Below are 17,706 nucleotides of genomic sequence, written 5' to 3'. Positions count from 1 at the left end.
TATCACATTATCAGTTGGTTTTCAAACATCATTTTTATCAGTTTTAGTGCGAAAGGCCATTTTAAAGAGTTATTACTTAAAGTAGTACGAAGTTTGTACTCAAAGGGGTGAAAATGAAATTTTTTTAAATGATATTGTTCCAGTTTCTATTGCCTTAATCAATCTAAACCCTTCAATTGTATCAGATTAATCTCATCCTTCATGTTGTGCATCTTTTATTTCGATTAGAAATTGAGCGAATAAAGATCCACATGTTTTGTCGTGGAAAAATAGACTATTTTCAGTCATAAAAAAAGATTTTTGTCACACCTGTGTAAAAAACATTCCAAGTTTTTTCAAGAAGTATTAATATTAATTCATTCAAATATTATTGTTAATTAGAAGCACCATAAAAATAACAGTACAAATCAACTCTCACTACCGAAAAAAAAACAAGAAAAACCAACACGGATTCATAACGGCCGCTATTCTGACGCAGAGGAGCGATTTTTTAGATTACTCTATGTAGCAATGTACCTAAATGAATTGAAGTATGCAGAGTTAAAAAATTTAATATCATAGTTTTCATTATTGAAAATTTTAATTTGCGTTAAACAAAAGTATGAAAAATTGTCCAGGGCGTAAGAAATATTTGAAATTTCCTTTAAAATTTGTGTTTGGCACCTTTATTTAACACATTTCGACGGACTCTTTATATACACCTTATACATTATTTGGAATAAACGCCAAACTTAAATCAGCACATGAATTGTATATGAATACTAACAAAATAATCTTTCTACCTTTCTTTAATTTTCATTATCCATGCAATTAAGGGAACAGCCAAATGATCTCAAGTTCACATTACAAAAAATTTCCAATTTTGGAATGAGGGCGTCTTTTTGCGTTTTTTGAAAAGTACCCTCCGAATCTAAAATTTGTCTATGAACTAGACTTCTATGCATTTCTGACAGTTCGGAAACCATCAAGAGGTTTGAAAATTGGAGGTAGAGTAACGATAAGAAGGAGCTCAAAATTTTGATTAAAGTGTGTGCAGTGGAAGACAGTTGAGGTGTTATGACCCTCCTACTAATTCACAATTCAATAGATTAATATATAGTTCCTGAGAGAAGTAAAAGGAATTGACAGAAGTCAATCCCAAATTCAGCAGATGTAAATGGGGTATAAAATTATACACCAACAGCTATAACTGTAAGACTTTTTTATTTAATTTTGTATTTAAAATATAATTTAGTAAAGCAATGGCGAAACATTTCTTAATTGAAACTATTTTAAAATTAGTATAAAGTTGAATAAATAAATTCCGAGACAATCAAATTGATCAGCATATAAATATATTTAAAAATATGATTCCAATAAAGATGAAATTAATAAAAATAGCTTTCGTTATAAAAAATCACAAAATTCTGCATGTCACTTAATTAAAAAAATTATTTGCATGTTTAATGATTTCCCATATCAATTATGAGTTGCTTTTGACATGATATGTTCTACACGACTAGCTGTTTCACGAACAACATCAGAGAGTTCTGGTAGTTCTGGAAGATCTAGAGTTATATGCGCTGATAATCTCTTATACACCGAATTTGTATCAGATTTTTTTTTCCTAGATTCTTCATACTTGAGTTGTTGTTTAAGAAATATTGCATTTTTTAAATTATCTTGAATATTTTTAAAACTATCTTCAGCTTTATCCATACTCTTTAGGGCTCTAAAATTGAAATGGTGAATGATTTTGTACATATTAGAAAATGATTAACTAAAAAAATATTTTTGCTAATCAGATATGATTAATAATGAAATGAAATTAATAACATTAATACATAAAATCGATTGATAAGAGCAAAGATATCAATCAAATAGGTTTAAAGCAAAATATACTTTATAAATAAGTGGTTTCTACTTAAAATATTTCTTTCCTTGAAAATAAATTATAATGGAATTTTTGAGAAAAAAAGACTGCTTTTTAGTAAGCATCCACAGTTTTTAAATTACTCCTTCATAGAAAAGGGATGATGATCATCCTCATAGTGGATCAACTTCAACCATTTTGATTTGTAATTAAGAAGAGTTTGCTTCTTTGATACAGCACACATTTTCTATAAAAGAGAACCTTTAAAATGGATATGGACACATATAATTAAGTTCCCATCAGTAGTAGCACTAGGGAACTGCTAGTTTCAGGTGTAGATCAACAGGTACAATATTCTGTCATATAACAGTTAACGATAAAGTAATCTATCAAAGCTGTGGTGCTTGATTAATATATTTATAGATAGTTTTTATAAACATTCTCTAATATTTGGAAACTAATATTCTTCAAAACAAAAATTTTAACCTTATTCTGAAGGAAAAACAGATACTTCTCTGGTTAATTACCTTGACATATATTAAATTATCCTTCCCTTAGAAACCACGACAGTGGTTAGCCCTATTTTCTCTGGGTACCATGTCTTTTGATTAGAATTTACATGCAGAAATGCATAACTTATTGATCGATTTTGGCACCAATGCGCCTCTTCAGTACAGGGTATATGCTTTTAGAGTTAGATTTGCTGAAAATTACATCAGTATTGTGGATGATGAAAAGCAAATCTTGTGAATATATTTTTTATTTTTCTAACAAAAATTTTTGAAAACTATTTAAATGCAATTTGTATTTGAAAATTTACAGAGTTTATTAAGGGATGTTATTATCAAATTTGTTATATTACAGCTGATGAGGTTGAATATCATTATGTAATTTATTTTTTATTTCATTTCAAATACTTAACATAGATTAACTGTCCATGAAGAACATAACACAAATATAAAATATGGCACATTTTTTAAAATTTTTTTGGTATCTAATTAATAAGACAGTCAATGAAATACAATTATGGAGAATTTGAAGTTTTCTAAGAAATGATCGTTAAATCAATAGTTCCATACCCAACTGCATATTCTACATCATAACACCTTCCTTGCAATTCCACGTGTAATTTGTTTACATCTACTCTACGTTCTACCATTGGATTTAACGCTTTTCGAACATGTTCTTGTAGCCTATAGAACGCTAGTGATGGTTCATTTGCAACTATGTGCATATTTTCAGAAATTCTTTCAGTTGCTGAAATGATAATATTGTTTACAAATTACTTAGTAATAGTTATTTTTAAACATACATTTCCGAACTTTTGTCTCTAAATCTGAGTCAGAATTAAAAGACATATTCACAGTTGCAGAATTACTCAATTTTTCATATTGTAACCTACACCAATCAGTGGTTTGTTTACAAATGACCTAATTTTGAGGTTGGTAATCGATATACTATATTCTTCTTCTGTACGCATTTTGTAAATTAGAAAATCAATATGTTGTAGAGATCTACACTCTATGTTACGATCTTATACATCCATACAACGAACTGTCAACATGAGCTAATGCTCATATAAAAATGGCCGCCGAGGGTTAAGCAAATTATTTTGCCCAAGCTTCTGTGTGTAGATTTATTTGCTTTGTAGAGTTGTTTGTTGATTTTTAGACTTCATTATTTTCAGTCTTCTTATCGAGTTGTTACTTAAAGGAGTGTGAAATTTCCTTCCAGAATCGTGGATTAGTTCGGTTTTTTTCGACTATGCAGTGTTGTGCTTAGTGTAGGTAAGTGGTAAATAGAATGAGAAAAGCGTGTTTTAACACAAGATTTTAAATTTTCTTGATGATCAGACACAAAATGGTCACAGCTGCTTCCAGTACCTGTTGAAATTAAAGCCTGACATGGCATAATTCTATTACTTTCGCTCCTTCTAATCCAATACATCTGGTATGAAACCTCTGTACCTTTAAAAATCCAGAATGCACCTTCTTATTTGTTTTACTTAAATTTCACTTAAACAAATCAGATTACAAATAAGAATTAGTTGGTTAAATGCAAACGTGTGATGCCAAACGTCAATATTGACCAGCTTCATTTTTTATATTAATTATTTCATTTGCTATCCAAATTCAACCCTACATAATTTTAAACATAACATCACCATGGAATTAATTTTTTATGCTTGGATAAGAAGACTATCACCTAATTTATATGTCTTCTTTGTATAGTAAAATACCCTTTTTAAAATATTTTAGTGTAATAAACTAGTAGTACTTCAATAAGAGATTCATAACTTATAATTTTAGTTTGTACTTGAGGGGGTAAATTATATTAGATGATAGTGTTCTAGTTTCTACTGTCCTAATCAATCTCTGCCCTTCAATTTTTCCAGATTAATCTGTTAATTTATTTCATTTGAAAATTGTACAAATAAAGATCCACATATTTTGAAGAATACGTAGACAGTCTCCAGTCATGATTTGTGTCACATCTATTTAAATGACGTCCCAAGTTGTATCGAAAATGAAATATCAATTTATTCAAATATTAATTAAAAGAACATTGAAAAAAATTGGAAATACATATAGCTATATAGAACTTTTATTTGTCATTTGCATACAATTATCCTTGATAAAAAAATCATCATCATCATCACACTCAAAATAGGAATAAAATATAGCACTACATAAAAATATTTTTTAACAGTCATAGGTCACCTCTACCTAAAGCTATAAGTCTCTTTTTATAACTTTCAGCTGCTATTGGGTTATCACTTTGCAACCTTAAAAAGTAATTTGCAAAAAAGTTCCGTAATTGAATCACAAAACAGACAACAAATGTTCTAAATTTTGTATATTGTTTGAAAGCTTACTTGTAGATGTACTGAATAATACTCAGTTTCAGCAGCATTAGTTTCACTGAAATAGATCTAAAAAGTAAGTATGTAGTCATTTTTACACCAAAAAATAAAAAACTATACAAATCAACTCTCATTACCCCAAAAACAAAGAAAAGCCAACACGGGTACATACGAGAAAATCGATTGCTTACCACATGGCTATTATTCTGACGTAAATCAGCTGTTTATTACCTATGATTATTACACTCTCAAGTTCTAGTATCCAGCATATTCTTAGAATTTTTTTTTTCATACCACAATTCTATTCTCATCATTTTCATTTCTAATTAGTTGAAAGTTTTCTCACTTTATTGTTTTATCTATTTCTTACGGTTGTGGATGCTATTAATATTATTACATATATTAGTTATGAAGCATTTTATGCGATTCCTAGATCTCCCACAGAGATCATTGTCTAGAACAAGTCTATTTAAGCTATATTTCTAATGCAATTCACAGGTGAAGTGCGAAGTGGCACGCATTTTGATGTAAAGTTGACCCATTTCTAACAAACTTTGCCAACGAATTTGCGAACAGTGATTGTATATGCGCCTTTGCACCAGTTTTTTGTGGTCAACTTTAATTAGGGCGTCATTTGATTTAATAGGATACAAAATAAACGATGAATTTCTTCTCCAGAAACACTACTTAAGATTATTTAAAATAAAAATACAAAATATGATAATTCGACCTAGTGTGCATGCGTCATGCACGTCACGAAATGCAAAATTTTTTAGCTTTCAACCTCTGTGGGCCGTGTCAACACGGTTTTTAGCCTTAAATTGCATTAGGAATGCAAATAGTGTTACTCGTATGCTAAGCAAGTGTGCTGTGTTTCCACTTCACTCGCGAATTTTTTTAGAAATGTATCCTAATGGATAAAAAAAATAGAATTGGTCGCATTTAGGCGACGTAGCGCATAGCGCTACTGCTACCTATTGGTAGCGGTACTATCGGGAAAAGGTTGAGCGTTCTCTGTCAAGACTTTTTGATTTCTGTGTCTTGTTAGTTTATAACAGATATATTTTTAAAACAAATGCTGTTTTGGTGGCTTTTATTGAACTTAACAAGTGTTACATCAAGTGGTAAATGTGAAGGTACTTTGTCTAGTTCCTTCTCAAATAATTATGTATTCATCACTCACCCACTTTTGTATGTATATAAAAAGCGTCCATATAATTCAAAACGAAATTATAGAGAATAATTAATGCAGTTCTAATTAATTTCTTTATCTCTATCTTAAATGACTCCAATCATATTTCTTTTATGGAAGGTTACAACCATAGACATAGTAATTACAACTTGACGTTTGATCAGAGAACAGAGTCGGATCAACAAATTTCACTTCCGCTACCGCTACAAATTAAAAGCGCTCCGAAACATGGCGTCCACTCCAGAAAGTGTTGAGTTTGCACAGTATGTGTCACGAAACAATTCCGCTAAGGTTGTACAACAGTTGCAGACATGTTTCTTCCGCTAAATGTGATCATTGTCAACTGAAATGAGCATAGTGAGAATTTTTTATATCCATGGAAATCAGTCATCTGTATTGATTTTTTGACAGTTGGCAACAAGGAAAATCTTCATATTCATTAGAATTTATGGTTGACAATATGTCAATTGTCAAAGTATGGATAAATTTATAATTATTTTAGTAAACAAATTAAATGTCGGTTATTTATAGTTATAGTGCAGAATTTTTTGGTGTTGAGTTCCTTTTTCAGGTAATATTTCATTGATCAAATGACAATCTTTAATTTCGTCAGCAAAAATTCGGTCGAACCTTAAGTTGAAAAAATTTATCAAATGAAGTGGTTTCATTTAATTGCTATTACTTCGATCTATATTTACTGAGATTAATAGACACCTAAAACGAATCTTATATTTTTCAAATAGTCGCTGATAATGTTTGAATACCTAAGCGTTCGATAATCTTGCAACTGACAGAATTGACCAAACATTGCGACGTCGCGAAAATCGGCGTATTACATTAAATTTTGGTAAATATTTTTAAACATAATCAGAAAAGTTAAAGAATAATTGTTTTAATTGTTATTGAATCTTTTTTATTCTAACATTAATTGGTGTTTAAAGAAATCACCGACGGAGGTTGGCAAACTTTTGTTATGTGTGCGCCGCCTCTTCAAATATTGATTTTGGGCTGGCCAAACGTCTGGCAGTTCAAAGAAAATTGTGTTCTTGCTTTAACACACGCAAGAAATTATCGTTGTGTAGATACCTTCAACTTAATTTTTATGAAAATTAATTTCTTATTATAACTAAGCCATCCATTTGGTAATATGAAAATATTTATAATGGTTCTTCTTGGTGTTTTCTGACTATTGATTCATGTTGAATGTAATTATGTTATAAGTGTCAGTGAATGTTAAATGTTGTTAATGATTCATAAATATATAACTTTATTTTTACTTTGGAGTACAGCTGAAGTTTGGTAAGATCATTTTTATTTTACCACAGAAATGGAAAGCAACTATAGCCAGTGAGTTATCTCAAAGTATTTATATTAGTTCAATAATTTCATATTTTAAGTAACTGCAAAAAGGAATGTATATAAACATATAGGTAGAATATGATAAATCAATCAAAAACTGTTATTTTATAATATTTATTGTGAAAAATACTGTTTTTAATCTATCCTATCATGAGTAATACAACTTTTATATCAAAGTAGCTAGCTTGTAAAGTTTACATGTTTGAAAAATAAATATTTAATGATTCATCACTCATTATCACACACTGTTAATAGAGATTAGTTCACTTACTACTAAGTTCTTATAGGTTTTAAACTTGTTTACAATTATGTGTATTATTATTATGTTTTAAACTTCCTTAAAATTAATTGTGCTCTGATAATTTACACAATATGTTATTGATATGCATAGGTTTTTATAAAAATACTTTATTTATTATCAGTCCTCAGTTGAAAGGCAATTTGGATGAATAAGTCTGAATAACTTTAATATTTATAAATCTTATCAATTGGATTCCATTCTTAATATACTATCAATATATTATAGTTTTAGAAGTTCACTAATTTTACCTATGTAATAGGAAATTTAATGCAACATATAAATATAATAAATTATCAAGCTATAGTTATTGATAAGTACCATTTGACCAGAAATATACAATAATACCAAAGTTTTATTCCACTTTAAATTATTGAATTTGAATATTTATAATTTAGAAAATGTTTTTATTTTTGATTTTAAATGATGTCAATATGATGTATAATTTTTATTGAAGCAATTAAACAGACAGAATTAATTTGAAAAACTGCAAAAAGGGCACAAAGAAAATATTTTCTCTGTATATCTAATCTACATCTTCATTAAATATTCCAGTTTTTCTATTTTTGTGAAATTAGTCTTCATCTCTTAAAAGAAAATTAACTGCCCGTTTCTAATATACAAATATCACTTGTATTAACATAAATGAGTGGTGTCATTATTTACCTATCAATTTATAATTAGGTACAATATAGTTTTTATACAGAGAAAAGTTTTAAAACATTTTTTTCTTTAGCAACAAAAACAGTTTTTTCTTGATGACGAAACAATTACATCTAGGCTCCAATATTGAATAAGCATTCAGCAGAAAACATACAAATTGGACTAAATTTACACATATCATCATAACAATGTACACAATTCCATCAGTTACGGCGTTGCATCATTATTAGTGCAGGCAGATACTTTTTGGTCAAGCATATGAAAACTGAACTAGATATTATTCCATTCCAATAAAATATTATCAGTTAGAATAATATCGTAATACCACAAGTGGACTATTCACCCATCCAACTGCAATGACTAATGCCAATTGTTAATCTCAAAATGCAAGAGGTCCGTTTACAAAAAAATATATGGTTATTCAGACAATTAGTATCTATTCTGCATGAGTCTTTGATGATATGAAAGATAGCTTTCCAACAATGCAATAGGAGTCGGTAAGACAAGAAGCACATGTCATTATGTAATGGCCATTGATTACTACCAAAGTAGAATTTCATTCTGTCAATATTTTATTGCTACTTAGACAACATCTAAATTATTAACTTAATGTGTATGAATTGTTTTGCTTATGTTCATAAATTGATACAACTAGCAATTATAACAGAAGCAACTTTTTATTTAAAAAAGATATGGTTTGTGCTCCTTGATAGGAAGTACCATAATGTTTCCTGTTAAAATGTTATAGACATACAGCTCAAGATGTAGTTGTTTCCATGTTACAATATTTGAGCTGAGGGTAATGTGAACTATTTTTAAGCAGTGAGTAATTTATACTATTATCAACTTTTTAATATTTCAATATATATTCCTTAATAGCAGTTACCCTAATAATAAAAGTGTGTAACAATATGAGAATGTTCTTGCACACACTTTTCAATACTTTTGTTTTATGATACAATCTGATTTGATGCCCTTTCTGAAGTTAAGGTACTATCAGTGTGTTATGGACTGTTGTTTGTTTGTCTACAAACTTTTTAATTACTTATGCTCTTTCTCTGTTTTAATGTTCACTGTTCATTGTTTTAACCAACCTTTGGTTAGTTTGTTTTATAGAATCAACATTAAGTTTGGTCATGCTCAATTTTCCATTAGTTGATCTGCGAAGGATTAGATGATAACATTGAATAATCATTGAACGCTTCAAAAAAACTATCTAATAGAATCTATTTAGCATAAATGATGTTCTCTTTTGGTAATTTTAACATTTTGAAATGAGTATGACATTGTCCCAAAAATTTATATTTTGTATAGCTATCTGTAAGAACATTCTTTCATTGTATGCATTTAGGATAGACATCCAATTATAAGTTAGAGAAAAAATTTGTCGTAGGTTTACCTGAAGATTATGGCATTTAAAATTATAAATTCAAAATAGCAATGACCAGTTTGACTTTAGCATTAGATAATATTGATGTTACTGAAAATACAGAACAAATTAGTAAATTATTTCCAAAGTGCAGACCAAGAAGTGATATTAACTTAAATCCGATCATTGTCTCTGGAAGAGACCATGAATGTAATGAGAATACAGAAAATACTGTCATGAGTGCCGACAGCGAAAATGATAGGTAAAAATTTTTACACATTTTCAGTTGTTGCATATTTTTTTAAACCACTCAAAGTAACTCAGCTCGTTATTTCTATATCTACTTCAACAAGACAATTCATCTTGTGTAAATTTAAATTAAATGAGTCAGATCTACTAGGTAACAATTTTGATCAATTATTCTAGCCTCAAATATTTTTATTTTAAATTTTATGTAATAATATGTGATTATAACAATCATATTGTTGTAAAAACGATAATTTAAATTACCATCAAAATTTTATGGCGTATTTTATTTTATATATATTTAAACAAAAATGCTATTTTAAGTATCTAGGTGGTCATTGCAGATTTCTACCATAACAAAATTCCGCAGTTACTTTTTTATTTGACTCCTAAGTAATACAAAATTGAAAATAAAAAAAAAAAACTAATAAAAACTTTCAGTGAGTATATGATTTAAAAGATAATTGAGTCGATTCCTTACAAATGATTAAAGAATGTTTTGATGAATGTATCATTCATTTTCACATATGTATTATTTCGGAAGAGGGCTGCCTTAATTATGATACAAGATTTTTAGATAAAACAATACACGTTATGTATTGGTTAAAATGCTTTCATTTAACTAGCTAAAACATAAATTATCATTTTGGGTGCCATTAAGGAAATATATTAAGCAGCACTTGAAGTTCTTTGTTGAAGTTAGTATTATACAAGTATCTACTCTTTCAATATTAACATATATCAGTAGAAAAGTCGAAATAGTTATCTAACATATAAATGTGAGTATACTTGAAACACACTTTTTCTTTTATTTATAATCTTCTGTTCGTTAGTGACTCCAGAGAATTGGTATAGCTAAGACTGATTAATTATGAAAGATGTAAAGAGACAGAGGCATATTTCATGTAATAAAATGAAATTATGATTTTTTTTTAAACGCCAAGTGTAAACAGCTTTCGCCGTCACTGGCTATTGAGTAAGGGTGATGTTGCTAAGTTATTAGAATAAACATGTGAAATTAGGTTTCCGCCACTATCGATGTGACGAACAGAAGTGGCCCATTTGCAATAGAATTCTAATTTTCCCTATTACAGATTCAATAGTCAGATTTAAGTTGAAATATATAATTTTCGTTAATAATTTGTTGATAAAAATGCAATATTTCATTGGTATAGAATTGGCTAAATATTATTTGAAGGAAGGGTCGCTAGTTGTTTTAGAAATAAATCATTGGGTCTATCTATAGATTCATTAAAAAAATTAAAATGTGTGTTATTTATTCAATAGTTATAAGTCAACATGAAGAACATATACGAGAATTTATAATTTTTTTTAATGAAGTATGATGAACGTTCTATATGCGGGGATCTCATTATATGTCAAAGTGAAATAGTATATGAGGTCGGGCTATTAAATAACAAGACTGCGTGCTTAGAAGGTGTGGTAAAGACGAGTATTTATGAAGGAGTATAACACAACATATTCTTGGAAGAAAAAATATTAAGCTGCTACACTTGTAGTATTGCTATAATAAATTTTCAACTCCATTATTACCAACTTCTGACGTTATACGTACCAACCTTATCAGCCACGACTCATATCTTGTTCTTATTTTTTCATTTTTAATGCACTTTTAAACCTTTAATAGTGTTTTTTTTAATTATGTTATATCATTGCTACTACTTAACAATGATATAAACTCATCTACCTCTGAGAACAAAAAGTAAAACATTTATAAAAAGCCAATGAAATTTGGAAAATCATTGTATTTTTTAAAGGTTATAATAGTGAAAAAATATCAGAATACTACAAAAATAAACTTCAAAATAAATATGGATATTCTATAATTCGAAAAACGAAACAACACTATTTACCCGGAAATTACAATCTATAAAAAATAAAAAACCTAAATCTCAAGAAATGAGCACTTCTATAAAGACTACCTATACCTAATTATTAACTATAAACTAAATTTCTTGCCTCATATAATTTCGTTGATGTCAATTTTTTTGGATAATTTATATTAAGAAAGAGAGAGAGATAAATGCTTTATTATCAAAAAATTGTTACAATTTGTGAGCAAAAGCTTGTAAAAACTAAAAAACAAACATAAAAATAACTAAATAAAGATAAAACAAATAAAATAAAATTTCAATATACAGATGACAACCACAATGAGTAACTAAATTATAGGTAATAGTAATAGGTAATAATTAGTAAATAAGTCCATAGCAAAAATTAAAGCAGTATGCAGCATGTCAAGAATTAAATATTTTTATTAGAATAGAAGTCGTTTGAAGAGTAGAAGGCACTTTCCAGTAAATATGCCCTCAAATTATTGCAGAATGCGGGAAAATATGATTGTGCATTTTTTGCATTGTAAAATATCGAACCCTTAACTAATTCTGAACGTGGAGTAGGTTGGTAAAGGTCATGCTCGGCGTTTCTAAGTGGATAGCCGTGCAACTATCTTTATGAAATTGGAGAATCGTGCTTACGAATTAGGCAAAGGGATTCAAAGATGAGCTCTATCAAGGTAGCAGTGTCAAATTAGCAAAAGTCATTAAAAAAATATGCAAAATTTGTAGCTTTTTTGTTGCTATTTAGTTGCTGAAACCGCAATGTTGTTGCTTAAGCCGTTCGCGAAAAATCGCAATTACTGCTAATTCATATAAAGCTAGCATAAAATTTTGCTAAATCAATAAATATCGAGTCAACTAGTGAACCAAAATTTGTTGCTGCAAGTAAGTACTACCAAAAATTAAAAAAAAAGGACGACTAATTTTTTATACTATAGCAGTAATTTTCTTGACACATGCTACCTTGAACATAACTTGTTGAATGGAAGGTGCTGAAGAAATTTAGTTGCTACATTGAACAATGTTCAAATGAGCCTGAAGAGTGAGCAACAAAATAGGAACTAAAAATCGACCGATCCTTTCCATCAGTAACAATTTTCCTAGTACATGCTAGCATGTGTCAAGAAAATTACTGCTACTACTACTAGTATAAAAAATTTGTCTGGTCTTTTTTTTTCTAATTTTCGGTAGTACTTACTTGCTTGCAGCAACAAATTTTGGTTCACTAGTTGACTCAATATTTATTGATTCATCGAAATTTTATGCTAGCTTTATATGAATTTAGGATTTATTGCGATTTTTCGCAAACGGCTTAAGCAACAAAATCGTGGTTTCAGCAACTAAATAGCAACAAAAAACTATAAATCTTGCATATTTTCTTATCGATTTTTGCTAATTTGATACTGCTACCTTGATAGAGCTTCAAAGATGAATAAGGAAGGAAGAGCCAGAATTTTTAATCTTTTAAAGAAGTCCCTGCAGTGAGCCCTGCTGCTTAGTCCGAGTAAATATCTATTAAATAGAAATGATTGCTAAATCTGTAAACTTTTCTTGTTCCATATTTTATCTCAAGTAATTTTTAATTTACTGAAACTTGTTTCGCTTGTAGCCGCAGAAATAGGTGAGGTTGAAGATATTCTTAATTTCAGATCAAAATTTGAACAACAGGAAATTAAATAATTTTTGAAAATATCCAATATTTCCGTTGGGTGTTTATTACCAGAGAAAATATCTTTGAATGAAGTTATTTCATTAAATACTTGTATACTGTCTTTATCTTCTGCGGTAGTTTCTTCCTCCTGTACATGTAACTTAATATCTAAGTCCGTGCATATAATCATAAATTTATCATTAAAAATTGTTGTGAAACTCGTACAGAATACTGAATAGTTTTCTGTTAGTAATTGTCATGTACCCAGGAATCGTGACCAAGAATTGCAAAATAGAAAGAGGTCTTGACTGCTGGAAGGAATTTGAAACTGGTTCCTCACTACCATCGTTATCAAATAAACGGGCCCATCTTTATAAGCTTTGATATGGGAACTTTAGAATTCATACCTAAATATTTAGCAAGTGTTGTTGATGAATCGTCAAATATTTTAAAAATGATTTGTTAAATATTTTAAAATTATCGTCCAAAAAATTTTTGGAATTCCAAATATTTTTTGGAGATTGTATATGCTATGAATGCCTCCGGCTGTATTCAATTTAGGATTTTTAAGCATTTTAATCACGTCATCAATTCTTGATAATAAATTATACCAAACACAAGAATTTAACGATTTATATATTTTTAATTTGTGATTCAGCACCCATGTCTCTGGCGGGATCTTGAATTAAAGCGTTTAACGCAGTAATAATGTTTTTGGTCTGGTTTTAGAGGTCTAATAGCATTGATTCGACGTTCCAACCGTGTTTCACTTTTTGGGATTGCCATGGATTAATGATGATTGATTTTTTGGAAAAGGGTAGAATAATAACTGGAGATCACTATTCAACATTACAGAGCAGTCTACGAGAAAAAATTAAAAAGAAAAGCTATCCAAAGATATTTTGTTTTTGCAGGACAACGACCCTGCTCATAAATCTCATGCAAAAAATTCGTGATTTAGGGTTTGAATGACTACAACAACCCCCCTTATTCACCAGATTTGGCTCCGACCAACTAACATCTCTTTCATTAACTGAAAAAAAGTTTAAAAGGTCGTAAATTTCCTTCCAACGAGGAGGTAATAAAAGCTGTAGAGGTCTGGTTTGCAGAGCAAGAAGAAACATTTTTTTTGAAATATCGCTGTAATAAATGTATTCATCAAGAGGAGAATATGTTGCGTAATAAAATATTTTGTCATTGAAATTTTGTTTGGTTCTATAGTAGGCTAATAATTTTTCAATATATCCTCGTAGTGGTGGTTCAAAGTTCCATCAGAATTTAACGCAATTCAACGATGGCATTGAAAGTATATCCAAGAACGCGAATTTCAGCGGTCGCGGACGAGGGTATTACAGACGTTAAGTGGACCGTACCTTGTTTTGATGGACTGGACTGGAAATATATACTGGTTTTCAAAATGTTAAATTATCCTCAAATAAAGAATTATTACCCACTTAAACAAATAATAAGAATAGTCTATTGTTTACAGCTGTTTAAGTTTTTTCTCTTCATTTAACAAATAATTATTTTATAATGTATTTGAAACTAATTTTCATTTTCATCAGATGGATAGCTGATAGTTCCTGTAATGTTAGTAGAGATAATGCAAGTCAGTTGCAGTCAACAGATGATGATGATATTATTATTGAACATAAACACACAGGAACATACAAATTACGCGATTCTAGGTATTTTAAGAGGGTTTTATGCCTCTGAATGTTTATGCATGTGCTCTTGGATGCATTACTCAACATATTTGCATGTATTGTTGCTATGAGTAGTTTATCTCGTGGATTTAAAATGTTAGTGCTTCAATTTTATTTTAAACAAAGCAGAATTACTTTATACAACCAGTCTTCATGTGCTTCAGTGTAACCGTGTGTCAGCAAAACTCAGTAGTTTAGTTGCCTACTTTGAACGGAGTTTATAATTTTTTTATGCAAATATAGTTGAACTCTGATTTCGCTGATAATTATATATTTCAAAAAAGCATATACTTGGCTTCAAACTCTTATAACTGACGCAGTTTCTAATGCGATGGTTGCTAAACGAGAAGGCCATTAAATACAATTAGGTTAACTGTAGGCCACATTGAATCAATTAACGTGCATTTCGACTCAATCGAAAAACACGTATCATTATAATATAACAACATAATATAATAATCCTTGTATCTATTTAACGGTCCCCTTATAAATAATAACATTAATATTTGTAAAAACATATGAATATTGATAGCAATTTCACTGTCGGCAACTACTTGTGTGTATCTATATCTATAGATACACACAAGTATTCACTGACCAACGCGTTGTCAGAGGTCAGTAAACATAATATAGTGTAAGCGTTATTAAATGTGTAAGTTGAAAATATGCCAGTGATTTGAAGATATGGGTTTATTAAGTTCCCACTGATTGGAGTCCCTCGCCCTTCTACGACACATGGCTCCTCCACTAGAAACCCGAATTCGAAAGTATCTTTTCAGTATCAAAATCAAATACTTGAAGAGTTGACCTAAACACAAGTTCACAAATATTTGGTAGATATATTAGAAGAATCTGCAGTGAAAAGTTGGGGTCGTAAATTCAAAGATGCGAGACAGTCGTGTAAAGACTAGATAGATGTAGATGTAGCACGTACAACTGTTACCACACAAGAAAAAGTTATCAAAAGCCAGATCTCGTGTTGTAAAATCGACGTGTGATTATAGTTATAGTGGGTCTCTCACGCCATATGGTACATAATATACTTACTGCGGATTTAGACCCGGAAAAAATTGTTTGCATGATGGGTACTACAAATATTAACAGATGCACACAACCTTGAAAATATATTTGTAGTTTAGACAGTCATCAATTTATTCAAGATGCAACCTTAAGCAGGGAATATCAGGCTTAACGTATTTTGGGATGTTGAAGGCGTAATTTTAGTAGATTACATAAATTTCCGACCTGTCAGTAGTTGGAAAATATTTTTGTGCGTGGAGATATTCTTACGAAAATTTCAGCTATTTTGCACGCTTAGTTTCTATATGAAAGTCGCCGTGAAAATTTTTCTGAAAATAGAAAAAATTAAATGTTTGTTTTTGAAAAGCAATATGCATACGTAAATGAATGAGGAGTTACATACTGTGTACGGAGACCATCATTTACGGTCGTAAAATTTTAGGTAGCTGAATTCAAACGTGAGAGTATCAGCTTGACTAACGTTCAGGGGCAGACAAAAACTGCGACAACCAGTGATATCATCTAAAAAGTTCGCAAAATTTGTTGGAAAGTTGGAGAGATAGAAAAGACTATCGGCATATCAAACGAACGCATTTGTCATATACTAACTGAAGAATTATGCATATGAAAGCTATTTGCGCGTTGGGTGCCGTATTTGGACTTTGGACCAAAAGCACAATCAATTGAAGCCTTATTGCCGCAGTTTAAGTGGAAGGAGTCTCATTTTTTGCATCAATTCATAGCTGTAAATTAAACCTGGATCCACCACAGATCCTAGGGTCAAATTTGCTTCGATTGAGGGAAATAGTGTATTTAGAATGGAGCTTCTCACAAAAATCTGCATATTTCGAAGAATTAATTTTTTTTGTTATTTAGCCGCTGTTTTCAATACAACAGTATTGGAAACATTTTGTTTTATATTTAATAGTGACGTATTAGATAACTACGTTATTTTCAACATCGAACTCCATTAATAGACATAAGCTTCGCAAATTGAAATATCGTTCTCATGGGAGAAGCCCTATTCGATTTCAATTTATCGTTGGAATAAATAGCAGAGTTTTCTTCTTTGAATTCATTCGAGCTGCCTAATCCGATTTAGAAATATTCTCTATTCATGTTAATATATAGATTTGTATATTTTACAGGAGAAAATAAAAAGTCAATAGTTGAAAAAGTTATGTGTGATAACCATCTCTTGTATCAATACATCAAATAATAAACGACCGCGTGCATTGAAGCCTCTTCATTACAATACTTTGATTTTTAATAAAAATGAGAAAATACTTCTATCACTATAATATTGTAATCTATGATAAAGCAATGTTTATTGAAAGTGGGACAGTTTGATCACAACATTATCGTCAATATACTGTTGAAAATTCTATTTACACCGTAATTTGTTGAAGAGAATTTTACTGCACGAAAGTTGATGGTGTCTCATCAGGTAAATAGGCAATAAGTAATGAAAACAGTTCATTAAGCAAGCAGCATTTTACTCCAGAAATCTTGTTTCCATTCTATTAGCTATTTTTCACCTTATCAAAAATGCGAAACAGTTGACAAATGGTGTAGTTCCACAGATTTTAAAGTTTCTTCTCCATGTTCTTCAATCATTAAATGATTGG

The 17,706-nt window shown here is 29.8% G+C and overlaps 2 protein-coding genes and 1 long non-coding RNA gene across 24 annotated transcripts in view; 1 reads left to right on the top strand and 2 right to left on the bottom strand.

Moving 5' to 3' along the window:
* Positions 1–1,184: 1,184 nt before the first annotated feature.
* Positions 1,185–3,293, bottom strand: LOC130900299 (BLOC-1-related complex subunit 8 homolog). The gene is made up of 3 exons (XM_057810822.1): positions 3,165–3,293; positions 2,932–3,109; positions 1,185–1,711 (listed from the first exon to the last, which is right to left on the bottom strand). The coding sequence occupies exons 1-3, from the start codon at positions 3,208–3,210 to the stop codon at positions 1,459–1,461; spliced, it is 477 nt and encodes a 158-aa protein (XP_057666805.1). The 5' UTR covers positions 3,211–3,293; the 3' UTR covers positions 1,185–1,458.
* Positions 3,294–3,408: 115 nt separating this feature from the next.
* The window catches only part of LOC130900197 (amyloid-beta A4 precursor protein-binding family A member 2), a 65,289-nt gene continuing 50,991 nt past the window's right edge, over positions 3,409–17,706 (top strand). For 3 of the 22 annotated variants that reach the window (XM_057810750.1, XM_057810742.1, XM_057810652.1), the window contains exons 1-3: positions 6,130–6,478; positions 9,621–9,858; positions 14,918–15,040. In XM_057810750.1, coding sequence (XP_057666733.1) covers positions 9,668–9,858; positions 14,918–15,040 — 314 coding nt within the window. In that variant the 5' untranslated portion in view covers positions 6,130–6,478; positions 9,621–9,667. Of the gene's footprint in view, positions 3,640–4,721; positions 4,792–6,128; positions 7,255–9,620; positions 9,859–14,917; positions 15,041–17,706 lie in introns of those variants that run through there. The other 19 variants (XM_057810682.1, XM_057810757.1, XM_057810691.1 and 16 more) reach the window with 15 other exon arrangements.
* Positions 4,439–5,856, bottom strand: LOC130900293 (uncharacterized). Its single transcript, XR_009060154.1, has 2 exons — positions 4,907–5,856; positions 4,439–4,784 (listed from the first exon to the last, which is right to left on the bottom strand). It is a non-coding gene; the product is annotated as an uncharacterized LOC130900293 (long non-coding RNA).

This window comes from Diorhabda carinulata, chromosome 1, assembly GCF_026250575.1.
Source record: "Diorhabda carinulata isolate Delta chromosome 1, icDioCari1.1, whole genome shotgun sequence".
In the NCBI taxonomy this organism is placed as follows: Eukaryota; Metazoa; Arthropoda; class Insecta; order Coleoptera; family Chrysomelidae; genus Diorhabda; species Diorhabda carinulata.
The sequence above is the reverse complement of the archived record's forward strand: the minus strand, read 5'-3'. Positions and strand labels throughout refer to the sequence as shown.

What these genes read in the sequence shown, in the direction of transcription:
- LOC130900299 (XM_057810822.1), bottom strand. Translation starts at nt 3,210, where the DNA reads ATGTCTTTTAATTCTGACTCAGATTTAGAGACAAAAGTTCGGAAAT. An exon ending in AGAGACAAAAGTTCGGAAAT is followed by an intron (nt 3,110 to 3,164) that starts GTATGTTTAAAA and finishes TTATCATTTCAG; the next exon opens with CAACTGAAAGAATTTCTGAA. An exon ending in GATGTAGAATATGCAGTTGG is followed by an intron (nt 1,712 to 2,931) that starts GTATGGAACTAT and finishes TTTCAATTTTAG; the next exon opens with AGCCCTAAAGAGTATGGATA.